This window comes from Arachis stenosperma, chromosome 2 (assembly GCF_014773155.1).
Source record: "Arachis stenosperma cultivar V10309 chromosome 2, arast.V10309.gnm1.PFL2, whole genome shotgun sequence".
Taxonomy (NCBI): Eukaryota; Viridiplantae; Streptophyta; class Magnoliopsida; order Fabales; family Fabaceae; genus Arachis; species Arachis stenosperma.
The window spans coordinates 882139-901465 of record NC_080378.1 but is presented as its reverse complement, the minus strand read 5'-3'; the positions used below and the strand labels follow the sequence as shown (position 1 = coordinate 901465).

The window sequence follows — 19327 nt, the reverse complement described above, 5'->3', positions numbered from 1 at the left end:
CGTATCTCAAAACTTGAAGCTATCTTTTTCTTGATTGGGTGTGGTTGGAAGCATTAGAGAAGGAATGTGTTCCAAAAAATAATTTTACATAGATAGAGATATTTTTGCTGTCAACTATTTGAGACATTAGATTTAGAGAAATTTACAATAATTTTTTATAACTTTATTAAATGAATAAGTACTTATTTATAAGTCTGACTAATTTTATTGTGAATGTATTTAAATTTAAAGTATGAATTGAAATCTTTTAGTGTTTGAGAAAATTCCAATTTTAAAATGTCGACAATGATTGAAAAGTCAAGAATATATCACAATAATTGAAAAGTAAAGTAAAGCAACTTTTCATGCATCAAATATATAAAGTGATGAACTGTATATGCTATAAACTATAGAGACAAACCTTTGATGAGTGTCTGTTTTGGCCTTTCAAGAATACAAAGAAAAAAATATACTTTTATAAATAAAGTAATAAACCAAGTTAATAAGAAATTTCCATGCCGTGACGATAGAATTTTTTATGCATTTATTAAAACTATATGAGCGAATGGTTTTTGCTAGTGTTCAACCCTCTCATTTTCTAGGTTGTTAACAAACAGTGCCGGCATTAAATATTAAAGAGTTTGAAGAATTTTAAATTAGACTTTGTGGATCTAAAAATGAACATATATTCTTCATTTCATTGTGCTAGTATTCAAAGTCAAAAACCTTAACTTGTTTTTAAAATGCAAAAATCTTGTAATTCTAGATAAGCATAAACTGCGTTCCTTTCAGTGTGGTAATTCGTACACAAGTTGAATAATTTGATTGATTTCTCACCTTATTTTTACATTAGTATAAACTTGAAAAAATCAATGGAAATTGGAAGACGATAAAACAATATTAAATTAAAAATGGCATGATCACATGATATACTTTTCGCAGACTAAGAGAAATCATCATATAGTTGAGTAGAAAACTTTCAATTTTTTTTTTAAATTTTTTTGGGTTGATTATATATAAAAATGTAGCCAATGACATAAATAAGATATATACTTATCCAATGTCTAAACAATTTAAATAATATAATAAGAAAAGAAAACTTTTTAAACAAATATAGTAGTTAGATTATACTAAAGAGTTAGAGAAATAACCAACATATGTGAGTCTCATTTTTATTAATTATTTTATGTTATATGCATTTTACGATTTTGCACGGATGCGCAAAAACTCTAAGCAAAAGAATAATGGATTTTTTTATTAGACATAAAAAAACAAAAAACATAGATTTATATTTACACAGATGAAATTGTATTATTAACAATGGAAGTTACTTTATTTTTGTGTCATATATATGCTTCCAAGGGATTATGAAAGCTGTATGTTGCACCTACCTTTGATTAGAAGTTAATTAAATTAACTGTTTCATGCTTGGTAAGATGTAGATTATCATAGCTTTAACATATAAGTAACACTACTTCAGCTAGCTTCAATAATGAGATGAAGTTAATCATCATCGTACCTTTGAATTGTAGATTTAACAACAACAAAAAAAAGAGAAAGAAAAGCCTTCAATTCAAGTTTGATACAACCTTTGCATTAGATATTGAAACTCATTTGTTTAGCATATTGATAACCAAACATGACTGCTATTGATAACCAAACAACCATCTATGGTTCCTGTCTTCGAAGCAAAGCATTGAATTGAATAATCCAAGCAACTCCACATGTGGTGTGGATATGATACACATCAGTCATTAATTTACTAGTGTAGATATCAATTAAAATGAAGGCTGAAATAAAAAAGCACTACTGCTTCCCAACACATTAATCCACTTTACATCTCCATTATATATATATGTGCAATGAAATCTCTAACATCCGTGAACTTTTCACCTGCAAAAGATGGCAAAAACAAAAGGAAAAAAATTATTAAATTATTTTAAAGCTTCACCTTCTATTTCAGGCAAGACAATAAGCTTTATTTTTAAAAGAAGTTGCAAACTGCATCATGTTGTGTAATATTGTAGAAAATTTTAAAAAGAGATTAAAGGATAGAAGAAAAGGAAACAAGAAAAACCATATTAGATGTCCCTAGTATTTGGTGAAAGTTTTAATTTCTTTTCGAATATTTTTAAAAGATTTCAATTGATCTCTCTGCTAAAATTATGAATGAACTACAAGAAATAGAATGTAACAAAAAGTACAATTTATAGATTCCAAAAACAGTTAAAAGAATCAAATTTAAGTTACTACATGGTAGTACCGATTAGTTCAGCATAAAGTCATAAACATCAAATAGTGGCAAAGGTAGAAACACAATTTTACCATTCAGAGCATATATCTACTTCTTCTAAAATCAAGTTTTGATAACATTTTTCTTTTTCGCAACAGAAGAGGAAAAGTAAATTCTAGAATGGAATGAAGTAGAGTAAATTTACCAACCTGAAGCTAAAATATTTGTATAAGATTATATATGATGAAATCTCTGCCATTTGGGCACTTTTACTTCATTACAATGTACCTGCAGAAGATGGATGAAAACAGAAAAATTCAATATCTATTTATTGAGGAAATTCTCAAATAAATACACAATATATAACAGTGACATTTTTTGAGAATAACAGGATATTTCTTTTGAACACAACTACAAATTCAGAGATTTCCAATGAATGAAATAAATAAGAATGCAAATTTTGTTGTTGGCGAATCAGATTATGAGTCCAACTAGTTAATAATGTGTAAAGAAAGAGAGAACTGTTTTCTTTTGAGGAAAAGGAAATTCATACATGTATAATTGAATTGTGGTGGCATGGGATCCGTGAAGTTAGATGATTACCTCTTCAGAAATCTCTATTCAGAAAATTTGTTCAAAATCGACTTCAATGGTGGGAATGTGGGAAATTTTGGGCCAGATTAGTTGATGCTTATTCTTGCAGTGTTTTCCCAGCAAATCACAAGAATAAACTTCAAGTAGCAAGAGAGAGGGAGGCAGCTTTTCTCCTTCCATATTCTCCATCTTTGGACACCATTCAATGTGTAGTTGTTGAAGGGAGGTGAGGCGGAGAAGCTCGTTGCACTCCAATGTCTCCAGATTATCAAACCCCCATATCTCAAGAGTGGTAAGGGAGGGAAGGTGAGGCAGCGAACCCAGGTATGACTTTATGTTGTCGCAGTCATAATAACCTTCAATTCTGAGATAAGTGAGGGCGTGGAAGTTGGCGATCCATGATAGATCCCACAGTTGTTCCTCGCAACCTCCCACATAAAGCTCTTTCAAGTTAGGCGGCAAACCACCCTCTGGCAACCTGCAAATGTTTTTGCAACCAGATATCTTTAGAGAGTGTAAACTTGGGAGTAGACTCTTCATGTCACGTGGTAATGCCTCCAACTTTGAGCAGTATTTGACTTGAAGATGAGTCAAGTTGGGTGCAGCCAGTCCTTCTCCTGCAAATGACACTAATTTGTCGCAGTAAGTAATGGTGAGACGTTGAAGCGCAGCGTGTGGTGCCTCTGAAATTGACACTGATTCCAGATTCCTACAACATGATATCTCCAAATTCTTGAGATTGGGAAACACATCCAACGACAAGGAGCTCAGTGAATCACAGCTGTATTGTATTTGTAGGTCTACCAAATCATAGTTGCGCTGCTGTTGCTCGGGGAATTCAAATTTTGGGCAAAGCCAGATTTTCAGCTTTTGCAGAGATTTGGGTAAACAATTGTCCGGAAAGGATACAATAGACGGACACCCAACAATACGTAGTTCTTGGAGGCAACATAGATGGTTGATGGTGGTTGCATTAAATGATTGAGATGGCCTTATTGATAAAGCATCCCCACCACCTACCATCTCGTCATCAGACCTTCCTTCATCATCTTCCCGCAAACAACAATCCCTTCTCCACAATATGGCATTAAGCATATCTCCCTTTAACATTCGACAACGTTCTATTTGAAGTATCTTAAGCTGAGGAAACGCTTCTGGGTCAGGTACGTGCCACTCCTCCCAGCATGGCATCTTATCAAATTCCAACCTCTCCAGTGAGGGAAACGGAGCAGTAGGCGAAGAATGATGATCGCTGTCACTCTTGTAAAACTCATCACCAATACGCTTCAGCTGATTAAAACCTTCAATGCGCAGGGACTTTAGAGATGGCAGTTGTCCAAGTGAAGGCAGCATGCAGCAATTCTTGCAAGATGATAGTGTTATACTTGTCATATTGTTGTAAGAACAGTGTCCCACCCAATCTGGAAATCTTTCGCCCTTGTATCCCTCCATTCTCAACTCTTTCAAGCCAGTGTGCGGTTTCAAGTTATCGAGTATATCTCTCTCAGTCTTTGTGTTCGAAACCATTTCATGATCTGAAGACCATTCCAACGATAACTTGTCAATGTAGTTTTTCTCCAACATCCTTGCACTCCTGGCTTGTCTGACATCAGCAACATTCTCCAACTTCTTAATCTCAAATGATCCTTCAAGATTTGAGAGCCCTCCTAATTCCTCGATTCCATTGTCTTTGTGCTTGCCCACCACAAACGAACTTAAGGTGTGCAAGTGTTTCAGTTTACTTATTCCTCTAGGCATTTCTTTCAAAGAAGTTCCCTTAAGATCAAGATGCCGTAAATTCACAAGTTTATGCATGTCATTGGGCAACATGGTCAGGTTAGAACATTTATACAATATTAATGTTTGTAGATTATACAAGTTGCATAGTGACTCTGGTAATGTCTTAACATTGGTCCCAGAGAGATTCAAATAGCGTAGATGAATCAATTTACCTATTGAACCTGGTAATGCATCAAGTTCACGAAAGGATAAGACTCTCAAGTATTTCAACTTTGATGCTCTGCTTTCCATGCTTAACAAATCATTGATATACAACGATGTCCTCAAAGTTTCTGATTTGACAACGAACTTGAAGACTTTTGAGATTGGATGATCTAAGCTTCCATGTGGCAAATGTGACAAATGACGAGTGAGAACCTTCTTCTTTTGTTGTTCACCAAGCTCTTCTATTCTACAATAGAAGTCTCCAGCAAGGAATATTGCCAAGTCATGCAAGAGATCATGCATCACGTACGCCTCGGGAAAATCCTCATCAGCTGGTTTAAAAAATAACCTTGAAGCTAATTCTTCAAAACACTGAGAACCAACCTCTTCTAAACTCTCTCCTCTCTTTGGTAGCCTTAAAAGATCTTCAGCCATCCACAGCAAAACTAGTTTGTCTTTATCAAAATAGTAATCTTTGGGAAACAAGGAACAATAAACGAAACAACGCTTCAAGTAAGGAGGTAGCTGGTAGTAGCTTATTAACAATGCTGGAATAATTTTACTATCTTCCGTAGAAAATTCCCAGATATCACTCCTTAAAACAGCATTCCATTCTTTAGCATCATTCTTTCCTCGCAGCAAGCGCCCAAGTGTTTCAACAGCTAATGGCAACCCTTTACACTTCTTGATGATCTTTCTACCGATTTCCTCTAATATTGGATTACCGTTTGACTGCGGAAAACATGCATTGGCTGCAAACAATAACCAACAAGACTTGTCGGACAACTCATAAAGAATGAAAGAGGGACATGTTTGAACTACTGAAGCAACCTCTTGATTGCGAGTTGTTAGAAGAATTGAACTACCCTTAGCCGCACATTGAAAAGGAGTTATAAAGTCCTTCCACTTATGGGCATCTTTGCTCCAAACATCGTCTAGAACAATAAAGAACTTCTTTCCCGACAAGATTTCCTGTAGTTTATTTTGAAGCAAATTTAAACTCCCAAGGGTACAAGACTTTTTAGTAATCGCCTCAATGGTTTTCTTTGTAATCTCAGCAACATCAAATGTTTCAGAGATGCAGACCCATACTTTTTTATCATCATCAAATCCTTTCACGTCCCTGTACGCCCATTTGGCTAAGGTTGTTTTACCAACCCCACCCAAACCAACAATAGGAATCACAGATAACTGAGATTCACTCTTGTCATTTATTATTTTGATTAAATCTTGTTGATAATCCTCCCTGCCATATATCTTCCCTTCCATCATCAGACATGTGGTTTCTCGCCATTTTGATGATGATGATGATGATGATGATGATGATGACAAGTTATTATCCTTGGTACTCTTTTGAAGGCCAAGGTCATCTTTCTGCTTTACAAGAAATTCTATTCTTGCAACCACCTCTTCCATGTTATCTACCATCTTCCTATGTCGGTTGAGGAAGACACTAGGCAACAAAGAACGTACCTTCTTTTGAGTGGCGGCTTTGGTGAGTACAGCGTCCAGAAAGTCATCAGCATCATAAACAGCATCTCTCAGACCGTTGAGCCAATCCCTCACACGATAGTCGCCCAGTTGCTTGTACTCAGCATTATCAACCACAGCTTCAGCGGCAAGCAGAGAAATTTTCAGCCTCTCAACCAAGCGAGGGCCAAGTTTCTTGCCCAAGAGCCGGTTGACCACATCCTCTCTAAGGGACTTGTTAATGACAATGTTAATGAATCCAGAGAGCAAAGCTCCACCAACAACTGCAACGGCCATGATGATATGATCTCAACAACAGCAAAGTGAATGGATTTTCAGAGAAAGGTAAGAGAACAATGGTTGCAGTGTAGTGAACTGCTAAGTTTTTCTCAATCAAGTAGTGTATGCTTAGGAGTCAATGATTCCTTCGCAACAAGACATGGTATCGGTCGGTCTCCGAGATAACTTAAAATAATTCTAAGCAGTGGAGTTCCTAGCTGGCTTTGTACTAACTCTTCATTTTTTATTTCTTTTTTGAAAGATGCAACAGATTACTTGGCAATAGAATTATTCGGACCTTATTGAATGTCTTATGCTTACTTTATTTGCAATTTTAAATTTTTGTTCTCTTAAATTATTTGAGAGATGAAAGAGAATTACAAGTTGTTTAGTTTCATAATAAGTGGTTTTTGCTTTAAATCTTAATAATCGAAATGAACATTTTCTTTATTTGTATTTTTCTCATAAAGAAACCAAAACGGTAATTGGAGAGAGGCTAACAAATCGTTGTGATCTCCATTTCTAACTCAATTCTATATAGTTCCTTTTAATTTGTTCAACTTAGTAATTCTACATTTATTATATTTAATATTAATCAATTATTCAAAGACATTGGTTTCACGCCACAATTTGTTGCCAAAAAGACGAAGGCAGTTGACTCAGGGTCTCCGTATGGTACCATAAAAAAATTGTGTTAGTGGAGTGTCTTGCTGGCTCTTAATTATAATACTATACTTTTAGTTTTTAATTGTTGTTTTGGAAGGTGCAAAGTAATTGCATAAAACCTTTAATCATGTCCTAGCAAACTTTTTAACAACCAATGGAAATGTAGTCTTTGTGGAAATTTTGTACTACAGAAAAAATCACCATGATTCATGAGCTGTTTGTCGCTCATGCTAAAATAATGATGCTCATGCTGAATATTAAGTTAACTTTCTTAATACTGTAGAACAGCTACATATTCAATGAAGAAACAAAAAAGGATTTGTTTGGTTAGGGGGTAAAAATAAGAGTGAAACATTACCTAAATGAATTTTGCGTGTAAATTTATAGTTCCATGATTTGTTAGTTGGTTTAATAGGGATTATAAAAGGAGTTAAGGAGGTATTACTCTTGGCTTTACACACTGATTGATAAATTCTTAGTATAATTGTGTTTGGATAAACTCATTTTGTGTACAAGCATGTTAATTCATTATAAATCAACTTGCATGGACTAGAATTTTCACGAAGAATTTTTTGAAGTCAAAATGGTCAAAGAAGAAGCAAAGTTTTGAATTGAAAACAATAATCATTAATTTACTAGAAGATGTTGGAAATTTGGAGAATAACCAAGAACATTCAAGAGAGTAGTATAACTACAACATTCTACAACATTGAAGAAATTCAAAATCAAATTGAATTGAAATTGGAGGACAAGCAACCTAAATTAGAAGATTGTGGAAACTACATGAATGCAAATTAAAGAAAGATTCATGAAGACAACTCATAGCATGGTAGTCATTACAAAATTGATTTTTGATTCACAAATTATTATTTTAGTAGGAAGCATTGCCTATATAAAGGCACATATGCCTTGTGTATTGTATGTGTGTGTTCCATAATGAAAATGAGTATGTTTTGAAATTCTCTCCTTTGTTTTATGAGTGTTAGTGAGTTTGAAAGATGAAAATATGATAGCGTCATTTATATGAGTGAGTGATCCTAGGGCCAAGTAAGATTATACTTACATTTGGTATCAGAGCTGGTTAATCCAGCGTTTGGTGTTGGAGATTTTGTGAGGTGTGAGAGAGTTCTCACATAGTTGTTTATTCATAGAGTCGGTATGGCAAACACTTTCAACATTGTGTGGTCCGATCCCAAGTTAGATGGAAAACTTGATTATAGTTATTGGGAGACTTTGATGTCTACCCATTTGAAGGCCCAGAACCTGTGGAATTTCATTGAACCAGGTTTGCAAGAAGGAGCAGATGCTGCCCAACAGAGGAGAGATCAATTGGCGCTATCTCAAATTCATCAAGGAGTAGATTATACGGTGTTTGGCAAAATAGCAAATGCCAAAGTGCAAAGGAAGCATGGAACACGTTGAAGCTATCATACAAAGGCGTAGATAAAGCTCAGAAAGCAAAGCTACAGTCTTTAAGAAGAGAATATGAAAGGTACGAGATGTCTAGCTCAGAAACCGTTGAGCAATATTTTACTCGTGTTACAGATCTTGTCAATAAGATGAGAGTCTATGGAGAAGATATGCCCGATAGCAAAGTGGTGGAGAAAATTCTTCGCACCATGCCGATGAAGTATGACCATGTGGTGACTACGATACTAGAGTCCCACGATATGGATACTATGACGATTGCAGAGTTGCAAGGAACTATGGAAAGCCACATCAGCAGAATATTGGAGAAGTCAGAAAAATCAACTGAGGAAGCCCTGAAAAGCCGAGTGAATTTCAACAACGTTGCAGAATCAAGCCGTACACAAGAAGGACGAGGTCGTGGTTTTAATTTTTACAGTAGAGGCAGAGGAAGTTTTAGAGGTAGAGGTCGTGGCAATTACAACCAAGGAAGTTACAACAATTTTACACCACCTAATCAAGGAAGAGGTGGAACGAATTTCAGGCCTGTCAACCGAGGAAGAGGTCGAGGCAATTTTTATCAAGAAAGAACTAATTTTAACTGTTTTCATTGTGGAAAGTATGGACACAAAGTAGCAGATTGCAGATTCAAAATGGTGAATAACAATCAAGCACACGTTGCAGAAAATCAGCATCAAAACACTGATGATAATCCGGGTACTCAGACTTTATTTTTTACAAGTAATTCATGTGCTGAAGATGAAAATATATGGTACTTGGATAATGCTTGCAGTAATCATATGTCTGGTAGAAAGGAGTTATTTTCTTCAATAGATGATTCAGTTAAACTATTATTGAAGTTTGGTAATAGTACAAAGATCCCTATTGAAGGAAAAGGGCACATACCAATTAGATTGAAAGATGGTTCTCTGAGTTATATTTCTGATGTTTTCTATGCTCCTGAACTTGATTACAATTTACTGAGTATGGGACAATTATCTGAGAAGGGATATAAGATGATAACTTCTCGTGGATATTGCACTGTATTTGACAACAATGGAAGGTTCATTGATAAAGCAAAGATGACTTCAAACAGAATGTTTCCGTTAAAAATTCAACATGTTAATACCTCTTGCATGAGTTCTGTGATACTTGATGATAACTGGTTGTGGCATATGCGGTTTGGGCACTTTCATTTTTCTGGTCTAAACTACCTGTCAAGAAAAGGACTTGTTTCTGGTCTACCACGGATTCATATTCCCAATTGTGTTTGTGAGATTTGTCAACTGGGAAAGAAGCACAGAGATCCATTCCCTACAGGAAAGTCTTGGAGAGCTAGAAGATTACTTGAAATTATGCATTCAGATCTTTGTTCTGTAGAAGTTTCAAGTAATGGTGGTAGCAGGTACTTTATCACTTTTATTGATGATTTTAGTAGATATACATGGGTATACTTTTTGAAGCAAAAATCAGAAGCATGTGATGTCTTTAAGACATTCAAGGCATTTGTCGAAAAACAAAGTGGCTGTAAAATCAAAATTCTCAGAACAGACAGAGGAACAGAATATCTTACATGTTCAGAATACTTTAAGCAACACGGAATTCAACACCAACTAACAACTAGATACACTCCTCAACAAAATGGAGTTGCTGAAAGAAAGAATAGAACCATCATGGATATGGTTAGATGCATTCTCAAGTCAAAACAAATGCCTAAAGAGTTTTGGGCAGAAGCAGTCGCAACAGCAGTTCATATTTTAAACAGGTGTCCAACAAAAAGTGTTCGTGATAAAACTCCAGAGGGAGCTTGAAGTAGAAAGCGGCCTTCCATTCATCATTTCAGAGTCTTTGGGTGTATCGCTTATGCCCACGTACCAGATCAATTAAGGAAGAAGTTAGATGACAAAGGCGAGAAGTGTATCTTTATTGGCTATAGCACAGACTCAAAAGCATACAAGTTGTACAATCCAAAAACAAAGAAAGTGATCATCAGCAAAGACGTGACGTTTGACGAGAAAGCCATGTGGGACTGGAACACAAAGACAGAAAAGCAGTCGATTGTAATTTCAAATACATGTGACGAAGTAGAAGAAAGACAACCAGATGCAACCGAACAACCTAAATCATCTAGAAGACCTCAAAGAGAGCGGAGACTACCTGCTAGATTAGCAGATTATGAAGTTGGCAATGACAACGATCCGTCCGATGAAGAAATCATAAATTTTGCTCTATTTTCAGATTGTGAGCCGTTGAACTTTGAAGAAGCCTTTAATGACAACAATTGGAAGAAAGCAATGGATGAAGAAATTCATGCCATTGAGAAAAATGACACATGGGAGCTGACAGATTTACCAGCAGATAAGAAGCCGATTGGAGTAAAATGGGTTTACAAGACTAAGTACAAATCCAGTGGTGAAGTTAATCGTTTCAAAGCAAGATTAGTTGCTAAGGAATACAAACAAAAGCCAGGTATCGATTATTTTGAAGTATTTGCTCCTGTTTCTAGATTAGACACTATTCGTATGATTATTTCTCTCTCGGCTCAAAATAAGTGGAAGATACATCAAATGGATGTTAAGTCTGCATTTCTAAATGGCACTTTAGAAGAAGAAGTGTATGTTGAGCAACCTGCAGGATATGAAATTCTTGGAAAAGAAGATAAAGTTTATAAATTGAAGAAAGCTTTGTACGGGTTAAAGCAAGCACCAAGAGCATGGTACAAGAAGATTGATTCTTATTTAATTGAGAATGGTTTTAGAAGATGTCCGTTTGAGCATACTCTTTATATCAAGTTCGTTGAACCTGGAGATATCTTGATCGTGTGTCTTTATGTTGATGATTTGATCTTTACTGGGAACAATTTGAAGGTAATTGCAGAATTCAGGGAGGCTATGATAAAGCACTTTGAAATGACAGATATATGCTTGATATCTTACTTTCTTGGCATTGAAGTGGTTCAAAGAGATGATGGAATTTTCATTTCTCAAAAGAAATATGCAAATGATATTTTGAAGAAATTTCAGATGGAGCATTCAAAGCCAGTTTCTACTCCAGTCGAAGAGAAGTTCAAGTTGCTGAGAGAAGATAAAGGAAGAATAGTGAATCCTACATATTACAAAAGCTTGATTGGAAGTCTAAGGTACTTAACTGCGACTAGACCAGATATTGTATTTGGAGTTGGTTTGCTTAGCAGATTTATGGAGGAGCCTTGTACCAACCATTTGCAAGTGGCAAAGAGAATTCTTCAATATATCAAAGGTACTTTAAATGATGGAATTTATTATGAGAATACTAATGAAGTAAACCTTGTTGGCTACATTGATAGTGATTGGGCCGGAGATATAGAAACAAGAAAAAGTACTTCAGGGTTTGTATTTCATCTTGGTTCTGGTGCAATTTCATGGTCGTCAAAGAAACAACCAGTAGTAGTAGCACTATCTACAGCAGAAGCAGAATATATAGCAGCAGCAAGTTGTGCAACACAAGCAGTTTGGCTAAGAAGAATTCTTGAAGAATTGAACGAGAAACAAAGTACTCCAACAACAATATTTTGTGATAACAAATCAGCTATTGCACTTTGCAAAAATCTAGTATTTCATGGAAGATCGAAGCATATTGATATTCGGGTTCACAAAATCAAAGAGTTGGTGAATGAAAAAGAAGTTGTGATCGAGTACTGTCCAACTGAAGAACAAGTTGCAGATATATTTACAAAGCCATTGAAGACTGAATTATTTTACAAATTGAAGAAGATGCTTGGAATGATTAATTCTGCAAGTTTGATTTAAGGGAGGCAATGTTAATTCATTATAAATCAACTTGCATGGACTAGAATTTTCATGAAGAATTTTTGAAGTCAAAATGATCAAAGAAGAAGCAAAGTTTTGAATTGAAAACAATAATCATTAATTTACTAGAAGATGTTGGAAATTTGGAGAATAACCAAGAACATTCAAGAGAGTAGTATAACTACAACATTTTACAACATTGAAGAAATTCAAAATCAAATTGAATTGAAATTGGAGGACAAGCAACCTAAATTAGAAGATTGTGGAAACTACATGAATGCAAATTGAAGGAAGATTCATGAAGACAACTCATAGCATGGTAGTCATTACAAAATTGATTTTTGATTCACAAATTATTATTTTAGTAGGAAACATTGCCTATATAAAGGCACATATGCCTTGTGTATTGTATGTGTGTGTTCCATAATGAAAATGAGTATGTTTTGAAATTTTCTCCTTTGTTTTATGAGTGTTAGTGAGTTTGAAAAATGAAAATATGATAGCGTCATTTATATGAGTGAGTGATCCTAGGGCCAAGTAAGATTATACTTACAAAGCACAACAAAAAGTTTTAATCAAATCCTTGTTCATACAACTTTAGAGAAACCAAAAGCATTTCCCAAAATTGAGTTGTTGTAAAATATGCCCAATATGTTGTAGATCATGATCTGTATACCATTTACAAATTCAAACCATTTTCTTCTTTCAATGGACTAAGCAACATTTTTACAGTAGCATAAATCTGCAAAACTTTGGGGTGTGCCTTATCACTAGACACAAATGAATGAACTTGATTACCAACCTGTATCCAGCTACAACCTGGGAATTTAGCAACATTCTTGTCCCTCATGGTTTTTCGAACTCTTTCAGCATCAAGCCAGTGATTATGAGAAGCATAAATGTTAGCCATGACAGCATAGTTCACAATCTTCTCTGGCTCTATGGCAAAAAGCTTTCCTGCTGCCGATATAGCCAGTTCTATATTTTCATGCAGTTTACAAGACCCAATGAATGCTCCTAACATGTTCGATTCAGCTTGAATTGGAATTGATTTCAAGAATTCAAAGGCTTCGTTTACGAAACCATGTCTTCCAAGGAGATCAATAAGGCAAGTATAGTGATCTGAATCAGGAATAATATGATACACATCTGTCATTAATTTGAAGTAGTGCAGTCCTGCGTTCACGAATCCACAATGCACACAAGCAGAGAGAATGCCAAGAAAAGAAATCCGGTCAGGTTTTATGCCGCAAGATATCATCTTCTCAAACATCTCAGTTGCTTCTTTGCCAAGACCATGGAATGCATATGCATTTATCAGTGAAGTGTATGTAACAAGATCAGGTTCTAACATCAATCTGAAGCATTTGAATGCATTAGTTATGTTACCACACTTGGAGTATGCAGTAATCAAAGAATTGGAAACAGATACAAATTCTTGAAATGATAGCTTAACTGCTAAGGCATGAGCTTGCTGAGTTTCAGTTATGGCAGAAGCATAGCCACACGAGCTAAGAACGCTGGAAATAGTGAGTTCATCGGAGAAAATTCCTTCGAGTAACATATCTCTGAGAATCTTCATAACATCAATCACTTCGCCACTATTTCCACCCTACAATCATGGTATTCCATGCCACAACATTCGAATCGCCATCTTGTCAAATACTCTCTTTGCATCAATGACATCTTCATTTTTTGCGTACATATTGATTAATGCACTCGCCACTAGAATATCGGATTCAAATGACAGTTTCAGAATAAGACTATGAGCTTGCTTTCCAAAATCATAATATTCTAAAATATCACATATACTTAGCAGGCTGCTAAAAGTGAATTCGTCGCCATTAGCACCATCCGATCTCATTGAGTTGAAAATGCTAAAGGCCTCTTCTGGTAAACAATTCAAGGCATAACAAGAAATCATGACATTCAACATAACCAAATCTCTATGTGTGACAGCACAAAAAACCTTCCTTGAATTCTCAACCAAACCAAATTTTGCATAAAAATCAACCAAAGCACTACCTACAAAACAATCCAAATCAAGTCCTCTTTTCATTGCAAAACAGTGCAGTTGTACTCCAATTTCGATATCATGAAGCTTTGCACACACACCAATCAAAGCATTCAATGTTATATCATCCGGAGCCACCTTTTCGAACAACATCCGCTTGAAATAACAAAACCCCAGATGAGGATTCAGGTCATTTTCATTTCCACATCCAACAATGCCACGGATCACGATATTCCACCAGACCACATTTCTCCCAGGCAATTCATCAAACAGTTTAAGTGCATCTTTGGTTTCCTTGCATTTAAGGTAAATACTCAAGAACTGATCTTGCAATGACAGAACATGACAAAAACCAAACTTTATCAAATGGGCATGCAACTGTTTCCCTTCAGGGAGAAAAGCCCTTATAGCAGCAACTTTGAGGGCTTTAGCACAAAACAAATGAACAATTTCAGGGTCCCTGAAGTTGGGTTCATTACGAATTGGAACAAAAGCTTTGAGTCTGCTAAGGGAATGATTACATGGATGTGGTTCATGAGAATAGTTACTGAAGCATTGAGTTACAAATGAGAAAAGTGTTGGAGGGAAAAGGAACTGTTTTTTGAAAAGGGATTTGAAGATCATAGGATAAAAAGATAAAAACATTATATATATATTTTTTGTATTTTTTAAAACTAACAAAAGTACTAAAATGGGAGCCATTTGTGTACCTCAAATTTTTTTTAATCTTTTAATCGGAGAATTCGATTTCTGTGTCTCCCAAAAATTGGAAGATCTAATTTTTACATCTCAAATTAAACGAATAAATGGTCAAATTAGTTCCTGAAAAATCACTCGTTTTCTATATTGGTCTTCCAAAAATTTTTATAATCAAATTTATCATTTAAATTAGTCTTGTTAATCCTTTTGTCACTTTCATTACTAATAACATTGGAGTTTGTTGATGTAGTACGTTAAGTAACATCACAACACACACCTAGTAGTCCTAATTGACTATTAACCCGATTAGTTTATGAAATTAGATCAAATCAACTCTAAATTGAGAAATTCCAATGTCTCAAGTTATCACCTCAATTAGGTTTTGATTTGATATAATTTCATAAACTTATTATGTTAATAGTTAATTAAGACTCTATTGAGGTGTCACTTAAATTGTTACATTAGCAAATTTTGCAATCATCAACAAAAAAAAGTGAAAGAAGGACTAACATGATTAATTTAAAATCTTTAAAGGATGAATTTGATTAAAAAAATCTTTCTGCGACGAATTTGGAGAATGAATGATCTTTTAGGGACTAATTTGATCATTTACTCTAAATTAAACCGTTAGATTAACGCCCCAACAGTCTACAATCCAAAAAATACTATTGTTAATCCAATAGCAACAATAAAAAGTAAAAATTTTATATTTTATTTGTAATTATTTTATTTTGTACTCTAATTATATACCTGTTTGACATACGAGACAAAAATAAATATCTAAAGCATTTTTCTCATGACTGCTATTGATAACCAAACAACCATTTATGGTTCCCATCTTTGAAGCAAAGCATTGAATTGAATAATCCAAGCAAGTCCACATGTAGTGTGGATATGATACACATCAGTCATTAATTTAAGGGTAAGAAACTAAAATAAGTTATGGGGAGATATATATTACATGAATAATTCAAACAAAATTTAATTCACCAATTAATTAATGCACAAATTTATGTAGTTCGAATCACCTTGTTTCGAACTTGACTTGAATGTAATTCGAATCATACAACTTCAAATTACATGCAAACGTGAAACATACATAATTCGAATTGATGCAATTCGAATTCGTGAACTCAGCATAATTCGAATTGAACTGGTTCGAATTACTCCCAAGTGCTAAATCTTCTTCGAATTACACATTATACAATAAGATACTAAAAAAAATACTATATAATATAAAAAAATATACTAAAAAAAAGTATAAAACAAGATTATAACAAATTAATTTTAGTATAAAATTATCAAATATAAATTAATTTTAACTCCTATTAGTACATTGAATTAAAAATAACATATAAAAATGTACTTGTATTTATTAAATTTTAATAACATATAAAAATTTAATGACTTTTTAAATACTCTTTTTATAATAGGAGTACATTTTTATATACTTTAAATACTTTATAAAAAGATTATTTAATAAAGTGTGGTGTATGTTTATCATACAAAAATAAAGTGTTGTGCCAATATAATAATTTTATAACATTTTAAATCAATTTTTTTCTAGAATTTTAGATTAAAAGCAGCACATGGAAAAAAAAAGTTATTGGTATTTTAAAGCTAACTTAATTAAAAAAGATAGAACTGTATTTTTTAGGATTTTATGTACATAATTAGGCTAATTTTTTTAATATTGATCAAAGATGTATGTTACACTATGTTATTTAGTTTCAGGTAAGTTTTACTCTACTATAATTTTTTTTTTTACTCTTCAGAAGACACAAGTCTAAGGAATTTTATAAATTAATTTAAAAGAAAATATCATTGACGTTTTATAAAATTTTCTTATATAATATGCACACGTTTGGGTTCCCATAGCTCTTTGAGCTGTTTATTCTTCTCTTCCATGACTTTCATTGAATATTTCTTTTTCTCAGTTTAGTTTGTCTGTGTTTCATTGGTAAAAGGCAAAATGTGAGGTTTTGTAAGAAAATGCCAATGAGTGAAAAAAGGCAGAGAGTTAAAGAAAAGTCATAGTTATCTCAGAAATTCTTTGTATGTATTTCTATTTTGTTGTCATGATTCTGAGAGGATTTCCTTGCAAGTTGGATTAGCACTTTGCAGTTAAAAGCTATGTTTGAGTCCTAGTCAAGTTTAGGTTAGGTTAGAATCTGGACTTGTTCTCTTACAAGTTGGGTGAGCACTTTGCTGTTGAAAGTTAGGGTGAGTCCTAGTCAAGTTCAAGTTGGGTTAGAATCTGGACTTGTCCCAGATAAGATTAGGTAGATCTTAGGGAGAATTGATGAATGTAATTCTGTTGAAAGATAGTGAAATTCCGTCACTGTTGTGATGGAGACTGGATGTAGGCTGCATTGCACTTAGCAGCTGAATCAGGATACATCTTGGTGTGATTTTCTCTTCTCTGCTTCATTTCTGCTTCGGGCACTCAGGAGACAAAATGAAAATGTCTCTCAACTTCTAATGAGACAATAGTAAAAATATCTCCTGAAGTTTCTTTACAAGGGCAAAAGTAATATTCTGCAAAAAGGATAGCTAAGATTCAACCCGCCTTCTCTTAGCCACTGATTACCATCAATTGGTATCAGAACTTGGTCTCAAAGAGATCAAGCTTCACAGCTTGGAGGAAAGATCCTGATGGCTTATATTCAAACACAGTGGCTTATATTCTGACAGAAGGACAGTCCAACAACAGATCTCCATTCTTAAAAAAAAAAAAGAAAAACTTCAACTATTGGAAAGAAAGAATGAAGATATTTTCTCAATCAGTGGATTACAACATGTGGAAGATAATCATAAAAGGTCCTCAAGTCCCTACAAAGGATGACGCTGGTGGTGTTGTCTCTCCCGAAGCCGAAGCAGAATGGAATGAAGATGACAAAAGGAAAGGAAAACTAAATGCCAATGGTGTCAACATGCTGAATTGTGCAATCAGCTTCAAGGAAGACCGAAAGGTTTCAAGATGCAAAACAGCAAAAAAAATCTGGGATAATCTTCAAGCCACACATGAGGGTACCACACAAATAAAAGAAACCAGAATTGACATGCTGAGAAAAGAGTATGAGATGTTCTCTATGAAGGAAGGAGAATCAAGTGATGACATGTTCGAAAGATTCTTTATCATCAGTAGTAATAGGTTGGAAGCTATGGCGATTACTCATTCCGAATAGATACTAGTGAGGAAAATCTTGAGAAGCTTGACAAGAGAGTGGAAAGTGAAATAACCTGTAATGAGTTAAGAGAAAAGTTACTAGAATAGGAAATCACTCACGAAAAAAAAGGGGGAGTGGCTCTTAAATCTTGCACTGAATCATTGGATGATTTATTCAATGACTGTTTACCAGATGACAAGTTTGTATTTTTTTGTTAGAAAACTTAGAAGGATGATAAGACTCAAAGGAAGAAGCAGAGGTGGCAACTCAAAAGAACCAAAAAGGTAGGGAGTTATGGTTTCTTAGGAAGATTTTAAGATTGACTCAAACGAGGAAGAAGACTCTAAAGAAAGAGCACAAATCTATTTCTTGGCTAATGAAAATCAACAAGAAGAGGTAAATTACTATGACTTATCTCTTAATGATTTGCATGTGATGATCTCACTCACCTTTCTAAAACATTGCTGAAAGGGATTATGTTTCCAAAGGGATTATGAAAGCTGTTGCACCTACCTTTGATTAGAAGTTAATTAATTGTCACGGTCCAAATTGAGCCATAACTGGCGCTCAGAAAAAATAGTACCCTAACAAGCCTAACTAACTCAAATATAAGTTGAATAAGAAAGTTACAATTATTTTACAAGGTTTAAAATAAATAATTATACATTTTTAACAAAACTAGAATAATTAAGAATGGTTGGATCTTGCCTGTGACATATGAAGCATATACATCTAGGAACTCGACAAAAATAGATACTTATTGCAGATCGTGACTCTTGATTAGAAAGTCTCACATAGTCAAGTATTTGTTCCTGAAAAATATTTTTAGAAAAAGGGATGAGTTTTGCAACTCAGTGACTAGACAATACATCTATAATCCATATGAGACCATATAAACATTATTATCAAAGTAATTATAATTAGAAAATAGTAGTTAATAATAATAAATGAATCAATAAGGGAGTTCTCATATAGAAATCAAATCAAAAGTCCACACTTCGGCGGCTCTACCTCTAAGGATAGCCCTTTCCCCTAATGTGTCCATACGGAATAATAGATCCAACGTGTGGCCTACACGTTAGGC

At 34.3% G+C, this 19327-nt stretch overlaps 2 protein-coding genes and 1 pseudogene across 2 annotated transcripts; 1 reads left to right on the top strand and 2 right to left on the bottom strand.

Moving 5' to 3' along the window:
• Window positions 1–1551: 1551 nt before the first annotated feature.
• Window positions 1552–6673, bottom strand: LOC130961822 (putative disease resistance protein At3g14460). The gene is made up of 3 exons (XM_057887844.1): window positions 2816–6673; window positions 2422–2500; window positions 1552–1872 (listed from the first exon to the last, which is right to left on the bottom strand). The coding sequence occupies exon 1, from the start codon at window positions 6515–6517 to the stop codon at window positions 2834–2836; it is 3684 nt and encodes a 1227-aa protein (XP_057743827.1). The 5' UTR covers window positions 6518–6673; the 3' UTR covers window positions 1552–1872; window positions 2422–2500; window positions 2816–2833.
• A 6250-nt stretch (window positions 6674–12923) lies between these two features.
• LOC130961157 (pentatricopeptide repeat-containing protein At2g46050, mitochondrial-like) lies at window positions 12924–14998 on the bottom strand (annotated as a pseudogene).
• A 2873-nt stretch (window positions 14999–17871) lies between these two features.
• LOC130961154 (uncharacterized) lies at window positions 17872–18261 on the top strand. Its single transcript, XM_057886879.1, has one exon. The coding sequence runs from the start codon at window positions 17872–17874 to the stop codon at window positions 18259–18261; it is 390 nt and encodes a 129-aa protein (XP_057742862.1).
• The last annotated feature ends 1066 nt before the right edge of the window (window positions 18262–19327 follow it).